Source organism: Hemibagrus wyckioides, linkage group LG09 (assembly GCF_019097595.1).
Source record: "Hemibagrus wyckioides isolate EC202008001 linkage group LG09, SWU_Hwy_1.0, whole genome shotgun sequence".
Taxonomy (NCBI): domain Eukaryota; kingdom Metazoa; phylum Chordata; class Actinopteri; order Siluriformes; family Bagridae; genus Hemibagrus; species Hemibagrus wyckioides.
In genome coordinates, this window is record NC_080718.1 from 18219282 (window position 1) to 18234062 (window position 14781).

The following is a 14781-nucleotide window of genomic DNA, read 5'->3' on the forward strand; positions in this document are numbered from 1 at the left end:
GTACATCACGTTTACCATTCTTACTACTGAATATATGCATTGTATTATACGCATCACTAAGGTACACTGTGTTATTTACAAACACCAGTTAATTATCTACATTACATATTTTCACACTGTTACCCATGTTCAGTTTGTAATTAACTGAATTGTTGTAGTTGAACAATTGCCACATATTTATCTGCGAATGCTGTGTGTCAGTGCTTGTCGTTTCCTTGCAGGAGGATAACAATTGAAATAAAAATCAGGTCAATGACTGATCAGTAAACCACAGTTTATCACTATTTCACCACCATACCACTAGACTCCTACAAGGCACATGTCACAGGTCACCTGTTAACCCAATGTACTGTATTATCAACCTATATAGAAAACAAAAACCACCATCATGCTAATAAAAAAACAACTCTTAAAAGACCTATCGGTACCATCATTTTTCAACAGGAATTATTAATATGTTATGGGTTTACATATCTCTTGTTCATACTAATAGCTCCAATATAAAATCCAAAAAGTGCAATTCAACCCAACAATGTTTGGACCCGCTTCATAAAGCTTTTAAAACATATTTGTTTATTTGTACAGTGCTTTGGTTAAAACACACACTTTATACACATAGAACTGGCATTTATCCATTTGGGCCAGTTTAATCTAGGTTAAACTTTAAGTTGCCAAATATATTCTGAGGACTAAAATAATTATTTGTTTATACCAACAAATGTCATCTCCCTATTAATAAGCCTCATAAACATTTGGTTCATAAGATATAGTTTTTACAAAGTCTCTGAACCATGGTATTTTGGCCAGAATTTGAACATCTTAACATTTTGATTAAACAAAGTTCCACTTATATCGGCCCAGTTCAGCAGAGGTCAAAATATTACTCTTTAAGATTATGGCTCTGCAAGAGGCAGTCTGCTTGTTGCAGTGTTTCTGCCTTGTTGATGTATAATGGTTTTATATCTCCATTATTGGTGCAAGATACAGAATGAGTTGTTAGGGGTAGTTGAAGTAGTCCAACAGAAGGACTGGCTGGTGTCGCTCTCTTTTTTTCCTGTTCAGGAAAGTTAGTAAGCTGCCAAAACTGTGGATCATCTGGTTGGCGATGAGTCTTCATGTGAGCATTACGACTTTTCACCTTAAGAAACACTCTGTGAAAACAAGGTTAAAAAATGACATTTTAATGACAGATATAAATATTTGAGACCATGTAACAAACTGAAAAAAATCACCAAGTGTCAAGTCTCAACTGTATCTTACTTTCCACATTCAGTGCAGGGGAAGATGAGATTTGAGTCAGTGTCTCCACTTGTTGAACTGTTTGAAGGTGAACTTTTTACAGAGCCGGAAGCAAAGTGCTGAGCTGATTTGGGTCTGTTATTTTCAGCTGGAGAATTACTCAGCCCACCTATATTACTTTGGTTCCATTCATTCCCATTAAACATCTAATTTGAAAAGAAAAATATATATTACAAACAAATACAGCCAACACGAAGAGCAATTAAAAACCATTGCAACAAAATCAACAACCAGGTTTCAGTTTCTAACAGGAAATAAAACAAAGCCCCGGAAGCTTCACTTCAGAGGCAGATCAGGTCTTCATGTGACCTTATCAATAGAATCTTGTTTACTGTACAGATTAACTCACAGGGCCAGATCTAGGTATTTCACCAGTAAATGCACTACTGATGTTGTTAGAAAGCTCAGTAAATTCCAGCACTCCGGTTTTGTTCTTTGTTTCATGTGCAGGTTGTCTGGTGTTGCCTTCCTTCAAATGACCTCTATTCTAAGAGAGCAATGGAACATTGCAATAATTATTAAGACATCAACTAAGGACTGAACAGTGCAAGTGCTTACAACATAATAGAAATGTTATTGGGGCACATTTACAGCCTCAGTGCATGACACAATTGCCGTAGTTCAGGGATGTCAGGAAAGGGCTGGTGTGTGTGCAGGTTTACATTTCAACCAAGCAGAAGATAATGCTGAGTCTATTGAAAGCAACGATCAACTTGGCTGACTTGGTGGAATCTTGTGTGGCTCCTGCTTGATTAGAATGTAAACCTGCACTCTTACAAGGATACGAATAGACATCCATGTCTTAACAACATTCTGTTAGAAATTTTTCCATTATTTTACCACATCCAAGACCATGTGATGAGAATGGAGACTGTAAAAGCCTAGATCTTACCTCTTTCACTTGGCCTGGAGTTATCGGACCCGTACTGAATCTCCTGCCCAGTCGGAGCTTCTCCTTCCATGTGTAGTAATACTCGACACACTGAGCTACAGACTTAGTTTTCACCTAGCATTAAAGTACATTTTGTATGTCACTGCACTAATAATAACATAATCTACACAATGAAAGATCAAGGTAAAATATTTTGTAGATTGCATTGTGTTTACTACAGGTGCATTTACCATTTTTTGAATTAGGTGAAAATCTTTGTTGTGAATTAGCAAGGCCTTGTTCAGCTGTCTCTTTTCTTGCAGAGTCCATTTATCTGATCCTAGAAGATAGAGCAAGGATCGATAAGGGAATGGCGGTAAGTAACTACTCCCAAGCCTAATATAAACATTATTATGAATCTAAGAAAATAAGCTCTGACTTGTGAATGTTTGTTAATATTATCTTCTAAATAATTTTTATAGAACATTATGAGGAGAAAAGCCAACTGACCAAACTATACCAAGTTAAATATTTCAGAAGATACAAAAAGGCAGTCATACCAGCATAATGGTAATTTGTATGAAGGCTGGATCCATGTTTCGCTGCTGTCACAGACAGTAGTTTCTCTAGGGTTGCCTGGAAAATGATTTAAAAACCAGATGCAAAACAAGAACATTTAATAAAGCTAGTCATCAAAATATTGTTCATATTTGCAAGTTAATTAGACATTCTTACCACGATGTCACCCCTACACTCAAAAAGACAATGAAGTGTGTATTCCGTGTTTGTCCCTCCTCCTGGAAGCACACTGGAACATGCCATCTTTAGAAGATCATCCACTTGGATCAGACAGAAGTGCACAATTGCCGTCAGAACATATTACAGTATATATTATATAAGCAGCATTCCTACATTAATTAATTGTTTAGTTGAACATTCTTCACACTGACAGTATTTTAACTGAGGTTACCTCTCTGCTGTTTTTCAGGGGTCTCCAAATAACAGGATGTCCAGAGAAGATTAGCCTTATGGATGTCTTCTGACACTTTAGAGCGACTCTGAACATCTGGAATGTCTGCCTGGAAATTGCAACCAATATTGATCCGGCTGCAAAATAGATAAAAAATATATATATTTAAAAAAAGTATAAAAAGTAGTTGACTTGTAGTATCATATTGCAGTAATAGATTCTTTCTTTCTTTCTTTCTTTCTTTCTTTCTTTCTTTCTTTCTTTCTTTCTTTCTTTCTTTCTTTTCATTAATTAATGTATCTATATTATTATTATTATGATAATGATGATGATGATTGTTATTTTGTTGTTTTTACTTACGGTTTAATGCTACTTGAATTATCCCCTGAATCTAATGTCACACTGCAGTCATCTTTGTCATCTGTGAAACATTAAATAAATTAAAGACACATATTATCATTTTGTGTTTTGTGTGTATGTGTATAATTCATGTACACACCCTAAATATCTTACTGACACTTACTGTCCTTGCTCAAGCGAATTCGTGGAATAGTCTGTGCTCCAGTGCATGATTGCCCTGCATTAACACTACTGAAAAGGCCAGAGCCTGGTCGTATAGGGCTGAGCATTGGTGGAGGAGTGTATGGAACATCATCGCCGCAGCTGATTGGTGAACGCAGCTGGCTCTGGAAAAGCACCGGGCCTCTGGACTCGAGACCAGCTGCACATGGGGAGATTACAAGTGGCACCAGGCAGTGTCGATACCGCTTTTTCTCTTGCTTTGCTGCACCTTCTCCAGCTCCTACTGAACTCTTGGCCTAGAATGTTTGCATTTATAGAATTTCATTTATTAACAATATTTTCTGTACCTTTATGAGGGTATTTTCAGATCACTCTGGTGACCCATGTACTAAGATTGGGCCTCATTTATCAAGCTGGATATAAACAGTTTTGTGCCTAAATCGCTCATAGGTGCATTTACACAAAAAACTTGGTATTCATGTAAGTCCTGTGAATTCTTGACTAATTGCTTTCTAACCTTATGATTTACAATGCACTACAGATGGTCTGTACAGATTGTATACTACAACCTGAGACGGTGCTAATGGAAAAATTGACATTATTGTTAGATTTACTTTTCTGATAGATCATTTTTTTCTGGAGAATGAAAGCTGGCTTATTTGTTTGCCATGCTATCTAGTCAATATTAAAAAGCTTTGTCGTGATTTCGCATTCCCTTGTAGATGAAAAACACTGTGTCAAAAAATTTTCCTTTGACCCCATTTTTTACAATTATTTAATCCATATTTTGACTTTTTCATGTAGTATGTCTCAGCTGGATACACTGCTAAAAATAATATTTTTTCATTCTCAAAAATGTGAGACAGAAGTACTCCAACTTTTGCAACATAGTTTTTTTGGCTGTTTAGCTGTTTGCATGTTCGGCATGTGAGTGTGGCATTTTTATGCAATTTTATGGCCATCACCAAAAGCAAAGAGCTGTGACGTGCCAAAGTGCCCTGTACTTTTATCAGCTTATGCACATAAAAACTTCTGTGATGAAACTTCTGTAAATCTGGTGTTTTAGTTCAGTTTGGATAATGTTAACATTTATACACAATTTTAATCAAAGTTTGATGAACGAGGCCCAATATTTGACAGAGTAATGAACCAGTTTCATAGGGTGCAACAAAACTCACACGGGAAGGAAGAACCTTCTGTCGCTGTGTATGACTTTCTTCTGAGTTATCCAAATCATTATGTCTTAGGTGGTTATGAAAGTTATTTGGAAGCCTGGAGGGAACTGAGTAATCCTTTACAGGAACAGATACAGGGAACACCATGGGGTCAACTTGAATTACTTCTTTAGACAGATGAATTTGTTCATCGGTCTGTAAGGAAGCCAAAACAGAAGAAGTGTACAAAAAGAATTAAACATTATAAAGTCTCACTTGAAAAAAAAAAGGAATTATATTCTTTTAATACCATTGTAGATATTGAACAATTTTTCAAACCAAGATATTTGGTTTATCCTGGGAACATATAGACACAAACAGTGCTCAAAATGCTTTATATAACACTATGGTTTTAAATACCATGATTAGTATTATGAGGTCCAGGATACAGTAAGAAATTGCAACCATTACATTTCAGTAATACTTTGAGAAGACTGTAGGAGTCAACTGCAGCTTTCTGATATGTTAAACATGTTTTAATCAGTGGTGGGCTGCAGGGGCGTTTCTAGGATTTGAAAACATCAGGGGCTGAGCCTGATACTTCAGGGGCTAATTAGGGAGAGAGGGTAAGCAAGAATAACATGTTTTGCAAGGGTATTTTTTATGTAATATTATTTAATAGTAAACACAAATTAACACAAATTTAGAAAATTTCATTCAATCTTTTTTCTGACTCCTTCCATCATTTCAGAGTCTTGCTACTAAAAAAGTAGTTTATTAAATTCATTACATTTTCTCTCTCACACAGGTATACCATGCAATATTATCTCTTCACAGCTTGTGTGTGAAGCAGTGCTGTGTAGATCCTTTTTTATTATTATTATTTAACAATAATCTATATTATACTTGCACCTCTTATTTCATTCCTCATTTATGCTGGCACTACTGTATGTATTATTGTTTGTTTGTTTATTTATTTATTTATTTTGCCTCTCTCATTCTCTCATCTGTACTTGTATCTTGTCTTCTTCATGCTCTTGGTGATTTTTCTATTCTATTTCTTTGAGGGTGGAATCATCACAGAGTATCTCCGAGACTTGATTTGAACAAAACGGTCAATTACCATACTATTATTTATAGTGCTGAGAATTATTTTTCAGAACAGCCAAATGATTGAGTCTGTTCTGGCCCATTGTTCGCCTAAGCCATGTATGTATTTTAACATAAATACTGCATTAGTTGAATAATAGAAAGTCATGATGTTCAGACTGTAATGTCTTAGTGCTTTAACAGTTTAGATTTTATTTAGACCTATCTTTAGGCTTATTTAATTTAAGTACGTCTTGGGTATGGAATAATATTCAAAAGGGTCGGGGTTTTCATAATCAAAGACAGTCCTTTTTGACACAACATACATTTGTTAGCCTAATGTCAACTGTGTTAAGATTAAAAATTAAAAGGCTATTATCTGAATAATAAGATTGTTGTGTTTTCTGAACGTGTTTTTTTTATTGCTGTCGCGCTCAAGGGCTGTAAGGTATTTTAGCCACGTGGTGTGAAAGCTTCGCTGCGCATGACATTAAAGTATCGCGAGAGCGGTTCTAGAGCATATTCGAGCGCACATGCTCGTGGTATTTTGGCCTGTGTGTGTGTGTGTGTGTGTGTGTGTGTGTGTGTGTGTGTGTGTGTGTGTGTGAATGCGCGTGTAGAGAGAGATGTCAGTCAAAATCGCGTAGAGTAAATGGCAACAGTGCTCAAATAAAACAATCAACATTTACATAATTCCTCTACACTCCGGGAGCAAAATTCGGGACAAAACATTTGGGGCTAGATTAAAATCATTTAGGGGTCGAGCCTTATTAGCCCTAGCAATGCCCCTGGTGGTCCGTCAGGGCCAGCAAGGCCTTCTCTCGCATTTTAATATATTTAATATATTTTTCCATGAATGTGTATTAAATTATTCCCAATAGTCTATTCTCTACATTTCATAGCTTTTCTCTTGGTTGCGCTGCTTCCAGTAGTGTATATTTATGATAAGAGTATTTATCCAATCATATTTCAGCCAGTGGATGACATCGTGTGTTGCCAAGATGAAAGAAATCTGCCTTAAGGCCTTCAGAATCAATAGTGCAGTCGCCCGTAGCTTAAAATAAGTGGCTATGAAATTGTTACATTAACCAACCAGATTTCGAGTTGGCGTCACTGGGGCCATCTAGCAGGCATACAGTTACGTCGGCAATTTCCCGTCCTTTGATTGGATAATTGGAGTAGTCAGAGGCAGCGAACCCACAAACTAAATAAAATATACATATTTTAACTCACAATGGCTGACAGAGGAGAAGAAATTGATTTGGTGAAGGCCAGTGAAGGCCTAGGTGTGAAATGCATGGCCCGCCACTGGTTTTAATTGATATATCAGTATAAACATCTGCCATGTCAAGATACCTCGTTCCCTTATAGTAGGCAGTTCTTGGTGATGTTTATTAAGGAAATGCAACAGACTATTAAGAACTGTTTTAAGAGATATGTCTTAATTTAATAGTAATCCAGTGTAAATGGACTTACAGTTTTCTGTATTGGGGGATTTGTCCTGAATCCTCCATGGGAACGCATGTGGCCATTAAGAGCTGGCAAGCTCTTAAACTCCCGGTGGCATAAAATGCATTTCAGCTTTGTTTTTGCTCCTTCAGCTCTCGGTGCCTCCGTCCTAGCATAAATAAAACAAAAATAAGCTAAAATAAAGACATAAAAACTGAAAATCAATTATGAAAATGTTTCATAATAAAGTCCTAATAATGCCTATGTCCAACCTGTAGTAGGGTAATTGTTGGTCCTCTTGAATATCTGATGAGCGCATCTTAACAGAAAGAAAGGGAGATATTATTAAAAATTGTCCTACAATTTTAAAAGACCAGAACCATATAGCATTTTTTTAATGAAATACCTGTTCGCAAGGTGGCCTGTAAGAGTTAAGGTGATGAAGTACTCCTCCTCTCAGAGCGAGTGACTGAGCAGGTTGATTGACCCCTGACCCCACACTTTGATAATGGGAACTACAGAAGTCCTCCTGTTTGTGGTGGTAGTTTAAATCCATATAAACCTCCTCCTTTGGATTGGAAAATCCTGCCATAATGTCACCTGATCCCAAGTGATCTTGAAAAGATGGATTTTGTTTAAAAGGGAATGAGTGTGTTAGCTCATTAGCCTGCTGGTGCTGGTAAAAATCATTCTGCTGGGAAAGTGAAAGAAAATTCTGTGGCCCCTGGAAATGAGTGGTGTGTAGACCAGTCTGGAAAATTGGTTGCTCAGATGCTTTATGGTCCTCAGTGTAGCTATCTCTTGGTGATCCAATGGACTCATGGCCTTGCTGCTTTTGCTGGGCTAATGGATAAGAAGGAAGCTGCTGCTGATGGATTTGATTTCCTTGCTGCTGGAGAAGATACTGGTTCTGAGATTTGTTAAAAGGTACCTTGTATAACGGTGCTAAATTGTCTCTCAACTGTGACTTGTGATGTTGATATCCATAATATTGCTGGTGGCTTTGGTAGGGATTATGAGCCATATTTTGGCTGTCTATGGGATGATGCATTAGCTGATTATGGCACTGCAGTGGCCGACTCTGCATGGTTACCGGACTAAAGGGCTCTCTATCTGACCCAGCTGAAGGTGTTCCTCTCTGGGGTGACAGCAAAATTTCTGTCACCTGATTGTCTTCTGAACTCTTTTCACCTATATTATTAACAAAGACAGTATTTGGGTTTTTTACAGGAAATGCCTTGGAAAAGGAATCCAGTCCGTGTAAAGCTTCAGCAACATTGAAGGGGTAGACCACAGGGGAATTCATAGTCTCAGTTAACATGGAAGATGCAGCCTTCTCAAGTTGATTGTGGTCCCAAGATCCTTCATCATGTGGTATGTCAAGTAATGGAGAAAGCTCATTTTGTGGAGTTGTAGGGGACTGCATATACTTTTGGTTAATGTGTGGAGACACTGGTGATGGCTGTATTGAGGTTGTACTATGCATAGCATAACCACATCTTGTAACATTTAAACCGTTACTGTTATTAGTTAGGTCATTAATCTCATATAGATTCTCGGTCATATTGGAAATAGAGATCAATCAGTGCCTTTATTCTTAATTTTGCTATGTCTTTTTTATGGCCTTAAAAACCAAATTTACCAATGGATTTTAACTGCACTTAATGAAGATGTTAAACAAATATTTCCATTATCATTTTGCAGGTATGTCTTGTATAGATGCTGAATGTAGAAAGACTTCAGTTGAGTTAGTCATTCCCTATGGAAAGAAGAAAAAAAAAAAAAATTTCTGGGATGATATAAAAGGGTCATGTCAGTAAGGAATATTATGCAATTGGCAGGACAATCTTCTAGGAACAAATTTAAGTGAAACTCCACACTTTTACATAACTATATTCATGCACAGATATGTTTGTGAGGCATTTTATGCAAGCCAAATCAAGTCTCATATCCCTGAAGTCTTTAGACACGAACATTTGTTAAGTCTAAAATCTTTAGCAGGAAACATTTTATTGTACAACATTTATATATCAACTCTAGTACAATCGAAGCACAATGTGTACAAGGTACAGACTTTCCTCATGATACTTCCAATGATTCTAGGCTCCCTGTTCAGGACACGTTTATTTATTATGGCAGGAGCCTTTGGTGTCAAAGCTTTGTCCGAAACAAAAGTCTTCAGTGCAGAGAAGCTCTCGCACCACAGTACCTGAGTAAACTTTTGATGATATGCCACACTTGATCAAAATGTATAGGTTGTTCATTGGTACCAAGAATAATAAAGTCTATAGCAATATAAACTATAATTCAAACACCTGGTCAAATAGTTTTCCTAAAAATGCTTTAGAATAGAGAAAATCCATCTTCCCTCACACAACCGTCCTGAAACTGTGGAGACTTCATTTCTGGTTCAAATTATTACTAGATCTCCTGTGTATGTAGCAAAACACAAAATTAAATGATTACTGCTAGGTTTATCATGCGTACATCATGTGTATGTGGAACAAAGCTCATTAGATGAGAGCTAATGCAGCACACGAGAGGTTAAAAAAAACTCTCAGTGTGGATGTATGACTCAAAGGCCATCACAGTCAGTTACTCTTGTACATGAGAAGATGGTTATATGTTAATACAGAGGAAATGGTATAAAAGTATACTATGACTGGTTTGAAAGTATACTTTGAAACATGTTCATTAAAAAAAACTGAACTATTGTAGTCTTTCCATAAACATATAAGAAATTAAATACTTACAACACCGATAAATCTGATTTGTCCATATGTAAAAACGAATAGTGTGTGTTCTGTATGTTGGTCTTTTTAGCACCTTCAGTTAAGTCACACCATGACTCAGTCCGAGACTTCCTCTCTCACCCACACTCAAGAATACATATGTAATTTAGACATGTACTGTTCACTTCCTGTCATAGGCACTGGTTTGAATAGCTAAATGACAGTTTGATTTTTATCTGTTTTACGGTATGTACGGTACTGTGTAAAAGCCTTTGCCCTAGTATTTTTTTTTAAGTAAAAATTGTATTAAATATGTTTATTTATTGAGTCAGTGCAAAAACAATTTAGATGTCAAAAAATATTTTCTTAATATTTTATACCCAATGCACTTCTTTTCAAGTAGTACTTTTCAAAAAAATATACACGCTGGGTTTTGATAATAATGACAGAAGCATGTGACAGTCTCCATAGGAACTGTGGCAGATTCTCCAAGATGCTCAGTAAAATTTACAAGCCAATTTCCTTGCACAAAATGTACCCCAGACTTTTTCTAACGCAAAGCATTGCCACTCCAAATATTGACTTTGTTAAGTTTATTTATTTACTATTTCCTGCTTTTCATAATTAACTTTTTATGCAGACACACATAAGTTTATTATTTCCTAAGGCACCTTTGCTTTACAGCAATTCTTTGAAGCACCTAATACTTTTGCATAGTATTGTAGATTAAAAAAATACTTATGCATACATGTCTGCAAGCAAAACAAGGCACGAGAGTGTGTATGTTACCTTGTGGCATTAATACAAAGATGACCAACAAACTTATTCGTTTTTGCGAATACATGCATCAACATCTCCATAATAACATGCTGTTTCAACACCCCTTCCTCTACTAAAGGCCTGTATGGAAGCATGTTGTATATTTTAAAGCTTCACATTATCCTTCAGTTACAGTCAACTCTAGAATTATTAACAAACATTGTTTTAAATTACAATTGTCTTTTATAAACACTATACAAAATGGTTCATATTTTCTATTTAGACACTTAAAATTTCCCTAACAAAATTCAGTCTTATAACTGGGTATTTAAAATAATATAATTTACATTAGCATATGCAAAATTATTGACACTGCTACGAAATGTTTTAAAGTAACACAGAGTCTTGTATTATTTTTCTAACATATTAACTGTTGCTTCCAAACCTTTGTATATGTACACTTTATTATGTACTGCCATAACCAGGACTACAACAGTTTCCCAGAATACCTCATTATCACAATAGGGGCCTTTGTACGCAAATGAATACGGTATACTTTAGATAAAAGAGAAAACATGAGCAAAATTATTTTTAAATAATGTACATAGCCATGTTACTGAGTTGATCTGCGAATCAGATCAAACATGTCAGTGTCAAATGGCTCGAGTGGCTTTGCGGTTTTGAGAGTTTCCATCCTTAGTTTACTCTGCCGTGTGACTCAGTGAATAGTGAATGTCAAAGACTTCAGCCACTAAGTGGAAGAACTATAAGACTTTTTCATTTGACCTTGATTGTATTTATCATACATAAAAAGGCATATATTATAAGATTTATATATAGCATATATCACAGAATATTTGTCATTTTAATCAATTTAAAGTGTATTTGCTGATTATGAAGCAGAAAATATGGATAGCTTTCATTGGATATATCTAATGGATATATCTTTATACAGTCTATAATGTTTTTGCACACGTCTCCAAAAATACACTGACACATTCACTTCCTTAAACCAACATTATTTAATCACATGACTTCATGAAGTCACTAGTAGCTCATTTTGTCTCATTTGGTCAAAATTGTTTTCAGTATGAAGTTGCTGTGTTCCATTCAATCAAGTCACTGATGTTGATAACTGTTATAATATAGTAAGCTACCAACAGGGAGTTGGTTATATGTGTTAACTGGCTCCTTATTTACTTTATACCTAATACAATGGATGCAATAATCGGCTATCCTGGTTTACCTATGATTGTTATTAATTACTATGCATTTACAACAATTCAAAAATGACCTGTTTTAAAACATCTGTATTTAAATGCTATGTTAAATACACAATATATACAGAATTAAAACAACATAAAGTGTCTTAGTGAGGTGCTGGGCCACTACAGAGTAGCTTTAATGCACATTGGTATCGACTCAACAAGTTTCTGGAATAATACTGGAGAGACCCGTTTTAAAGATATCCCCTGAATCGTTTTGATGACGGTGGAGGAGAGCGCTCTCTAACACATAAGTCTCCCATAAGTGCATTGGGATCTGGTGACTGTAAAGGCCATAGCATATGATTTACATAATTTTCATACTCATCAAATTTAGCAAGCCCTTATACCCTGTCATTTTAGAGGAGACCAATCCCATCAGGATAGAAACATTTCATTACATGACAGAGGAGAGAGTAAAAGCACTTTGGGCATGATGCCTCCTACAAAGGAAAAATGTCAAATTAGTATTTGAAATGGCCTACTATACTATACAAATGACACGATAATGCTGTTCTTATAACTTGAGACACTTTATGTTGTTCTTTGTCTTTAATCTGTCTCCCACGCACACAGACACACACACACATACAAGCATGTGCATACAAATATATTCAGCAATATATTCTGTTCAAGCTGCTTTCATTAATACCAGTATATACTAGACACACCATCTCAGCTCATAGTAGTTAGTTAAACTATTTAGTTGGAATTTTCAGTAATTCTTGCAAATGGAACAGCTTTATTTACATATATTACTGTGAGTAAACACTATAACCAAAAAATAAACATGCCTACTACATGCATATTGCTCCATAAAAGAAATATCTAAATTACAATGTTAATTTTGCTGATCAAAAACATGTGTTAAATAATCAGCATTTGTACATAACACTCTAAACTGCACCAGAGCAAAACGATCAAAGTCTTACCTCTACTTTCTGCTTCAATATGTTTGGTCCATTTTGTAAGCCAAGTCAGTAAAGGCAAAAGCAACCACATGCACCATAGTCTACACAAACATCATCGACCACTAAAAATGTATGTTGAGATGTTGGCCAAGCAGAGGAAGTCAACATATGTACTGCTGAGTAAGGAATTCTATGTATCTCCTATATTAAGTCCTATTTCTGACAGCTTAGGGGGGTTTAAGGAAGTTCAGGAAATGCAGTCTTTTCTTTCTATGCTCTGAGGCTTCCTGAGCATAACCACAAACTATTTTCTCAACCTAAGTGTTATGCTGTTCATTGCAAAACCCGCCTGTAGACCAGAGTTATGAGAGTTGTGGACAAACTTGTGTTGATGTGCTTTTATTAAACTGTACCAAAAAATCTACATAATACATCTAGCTTCCCATGGTTAAAATTGGGCAATAAATGCTGTGAGATAACATTGCATTTCAGTCATGTCATAAAAACATATATATTATAAATCTTCATAAAGCAAATTTAGCTCTCGTAGCATTTTGTGCCACACTCGTAGAGTAGTAAGAGTAAGATCAACCTTCATGCCTTCATGTAGCGTTTTTTGTGATTGAGCATGTATTAAAAATGCATCTATTTTTAACATTTTAACAGATTCCCTTGTGTGGGTGTTTAGTGATTAGTAATTCAGTGAGTAGGTACTGCATAAACACAGCATAAACCTGACCTACGCTCAATGATAGTGTTTTATTTACAAAGATGATTTAAGCCACACTGAATGAAAGGAAAATGATGTGCTTGAGTTGGTCATTTGTTAAAGTTGCAGAGAGTTTAAGGTCGCACTGTCTTAGCAGCGTTTTAAGAAATTATTAGTACATATTAAAATATGTATTGTTGCGTGAAGTTCAGACTAAAAGCTTGCTTTCACGGGTGACTTGCTTACAGTGGCACTCACCTGTCAATTGATCTAAGGGGGGAAAAAGGATGTTATTTTTTAATAAATAACAGATTACCATAAGTAGCATCCATAACAGTTTATACACATTTCCTTATAAATCATTTTCATTTTATAAACTAAACAGAGATCCAGTCTCTCTCTCTCTCTCTCTCTCTCTCTCTATATATATATATATATATGTATATTGTTTGGGGAGTGGGTTTGTTTACTAAATTGTTCTTAATACAATTCACAGATGCTTCTCAAAGTCATCAATGTCGTTTGCACCACATCATCACTCCACATGGTGGCATTGTAGCCTTTCTGTTCAACTTTTTTTGTTGTTATAAACCAAATAAAAAAATAGCCAAACTTATTTCCTTGCACCAAAGAGGATTATTTCACTTGTAATTAACAATCTAAATATATAACTGTGTTAAGACTAGATCTTATTTATCAGGCTATTGGCGCTTTAATTTTCAGCTGAGTTGGTTTGCTATTAGGAAATTACCTGACTGTAATTTGCGACATTAACATCTCTGACATTACCCAATTGTTCCAAAGCCAAACACTTTGATTCACTGCCAGAGGAACCAAGGTGAAAGCCCAGTAATTTAGTATAAAAGGGATTAAAGGAGGCTAACAGACTTGGTAGCCCGGTTAAACTGTTAATCACAATGAATAATACATACCATAAGGCAAGTATAGGCGGCATCTCTAACTACGAACACACAGTGAAGTAAAGCGCAGCAGCACAGGCTGAAAACTGCACTGCACTGAAATAAGGAAGTTTATAAAGAAACCGCGGGTG

The 14781-nt window shown here is 35.8% G+C and overlaps 1 protein-coding gene across 5 annotated transcripts; it reads right to left on the bottom strand.

The window, feature by feature from the left end:
* Nucleotides 1–535: 535 nt before the first annotated feature.
* On the bottom strand, nucleotides 536–14737 carry LOC131358919 (transcriptional-regulating factor 1). 5 transcript variants are annotated; one of them, XM_058398351.1, is made up of 15 exons: nucleotides 14663–14737; nucleotides 7761–9113; nucleotides 7627–7673; nucleotides 7382–7523; nucleotides 4841–5032; nucleotides 3664–3958; nucleotides 3501–3561; nucleotides 3141–3277; nucleotides 2906–3009; nucleotides 2731–2806; nucleotides 2422–2510; nucleotides 2192–2305; nucleotides 1649–1786; nucleotides 1261–1445; nucleotides 536–1151 (listed from the first exon to the last, which is right to left on the bottom strand). In XM_058398351.1, exons 2-15 carry the CDS (start codon nucleotides 8916–8918, stop codon nucleotides 881–883), a joined length of 3009 nt encoding a protein of 1002 aa, XP_058254334.1. In that variant the 5' UTR covers nucleotides 8919–9113; nucleotides 14663–14737; the 3' UTR covers nucleotides 536–880. The 5 variants fall into 5 exon arrangements, 4 of the variants coding, with proteins under 4 accessions (XP_058254334.1, XP_058254332.1, XP_058254333.1 ...); XM_058398349.1 differs by lacking the exon at nucleotides 14663–14737 and adding an exon at nucleotides 13043–13291; XM_058398350.1 differs by lacking the exon at nucleotides 14663–14737 and adding an exon at nucleotides 10108–10236.
* Between the last annotated feature and the right edge of the window lie 44 nt (nucleotides 14738–14781).

Bases quoted from the DNA above. Each gene is read 5' to 3' on its own strand.
- LOC131358919 (XM_058398351.1), bottom strand. From the start codon at position 8,918: ATGACCGAGAATCTATATGAGATTAATGACCTAACTAATAACAGTAAC. The intron at 3,959-4,840 runs GTGAGTTTTGTT...CAAACATTCTAG, and splicing joins AGAAGGTTCTTCCTTCCCGT to GCCAAGAGTTCAGTAGGAGC. The intron at 2,511-2,730 runs GTATGACTGCCT...TCTATCTTCTAG, and splicing joins TACAAATTACCATTATGCTG to GATCAGATAAATGGACTCTG.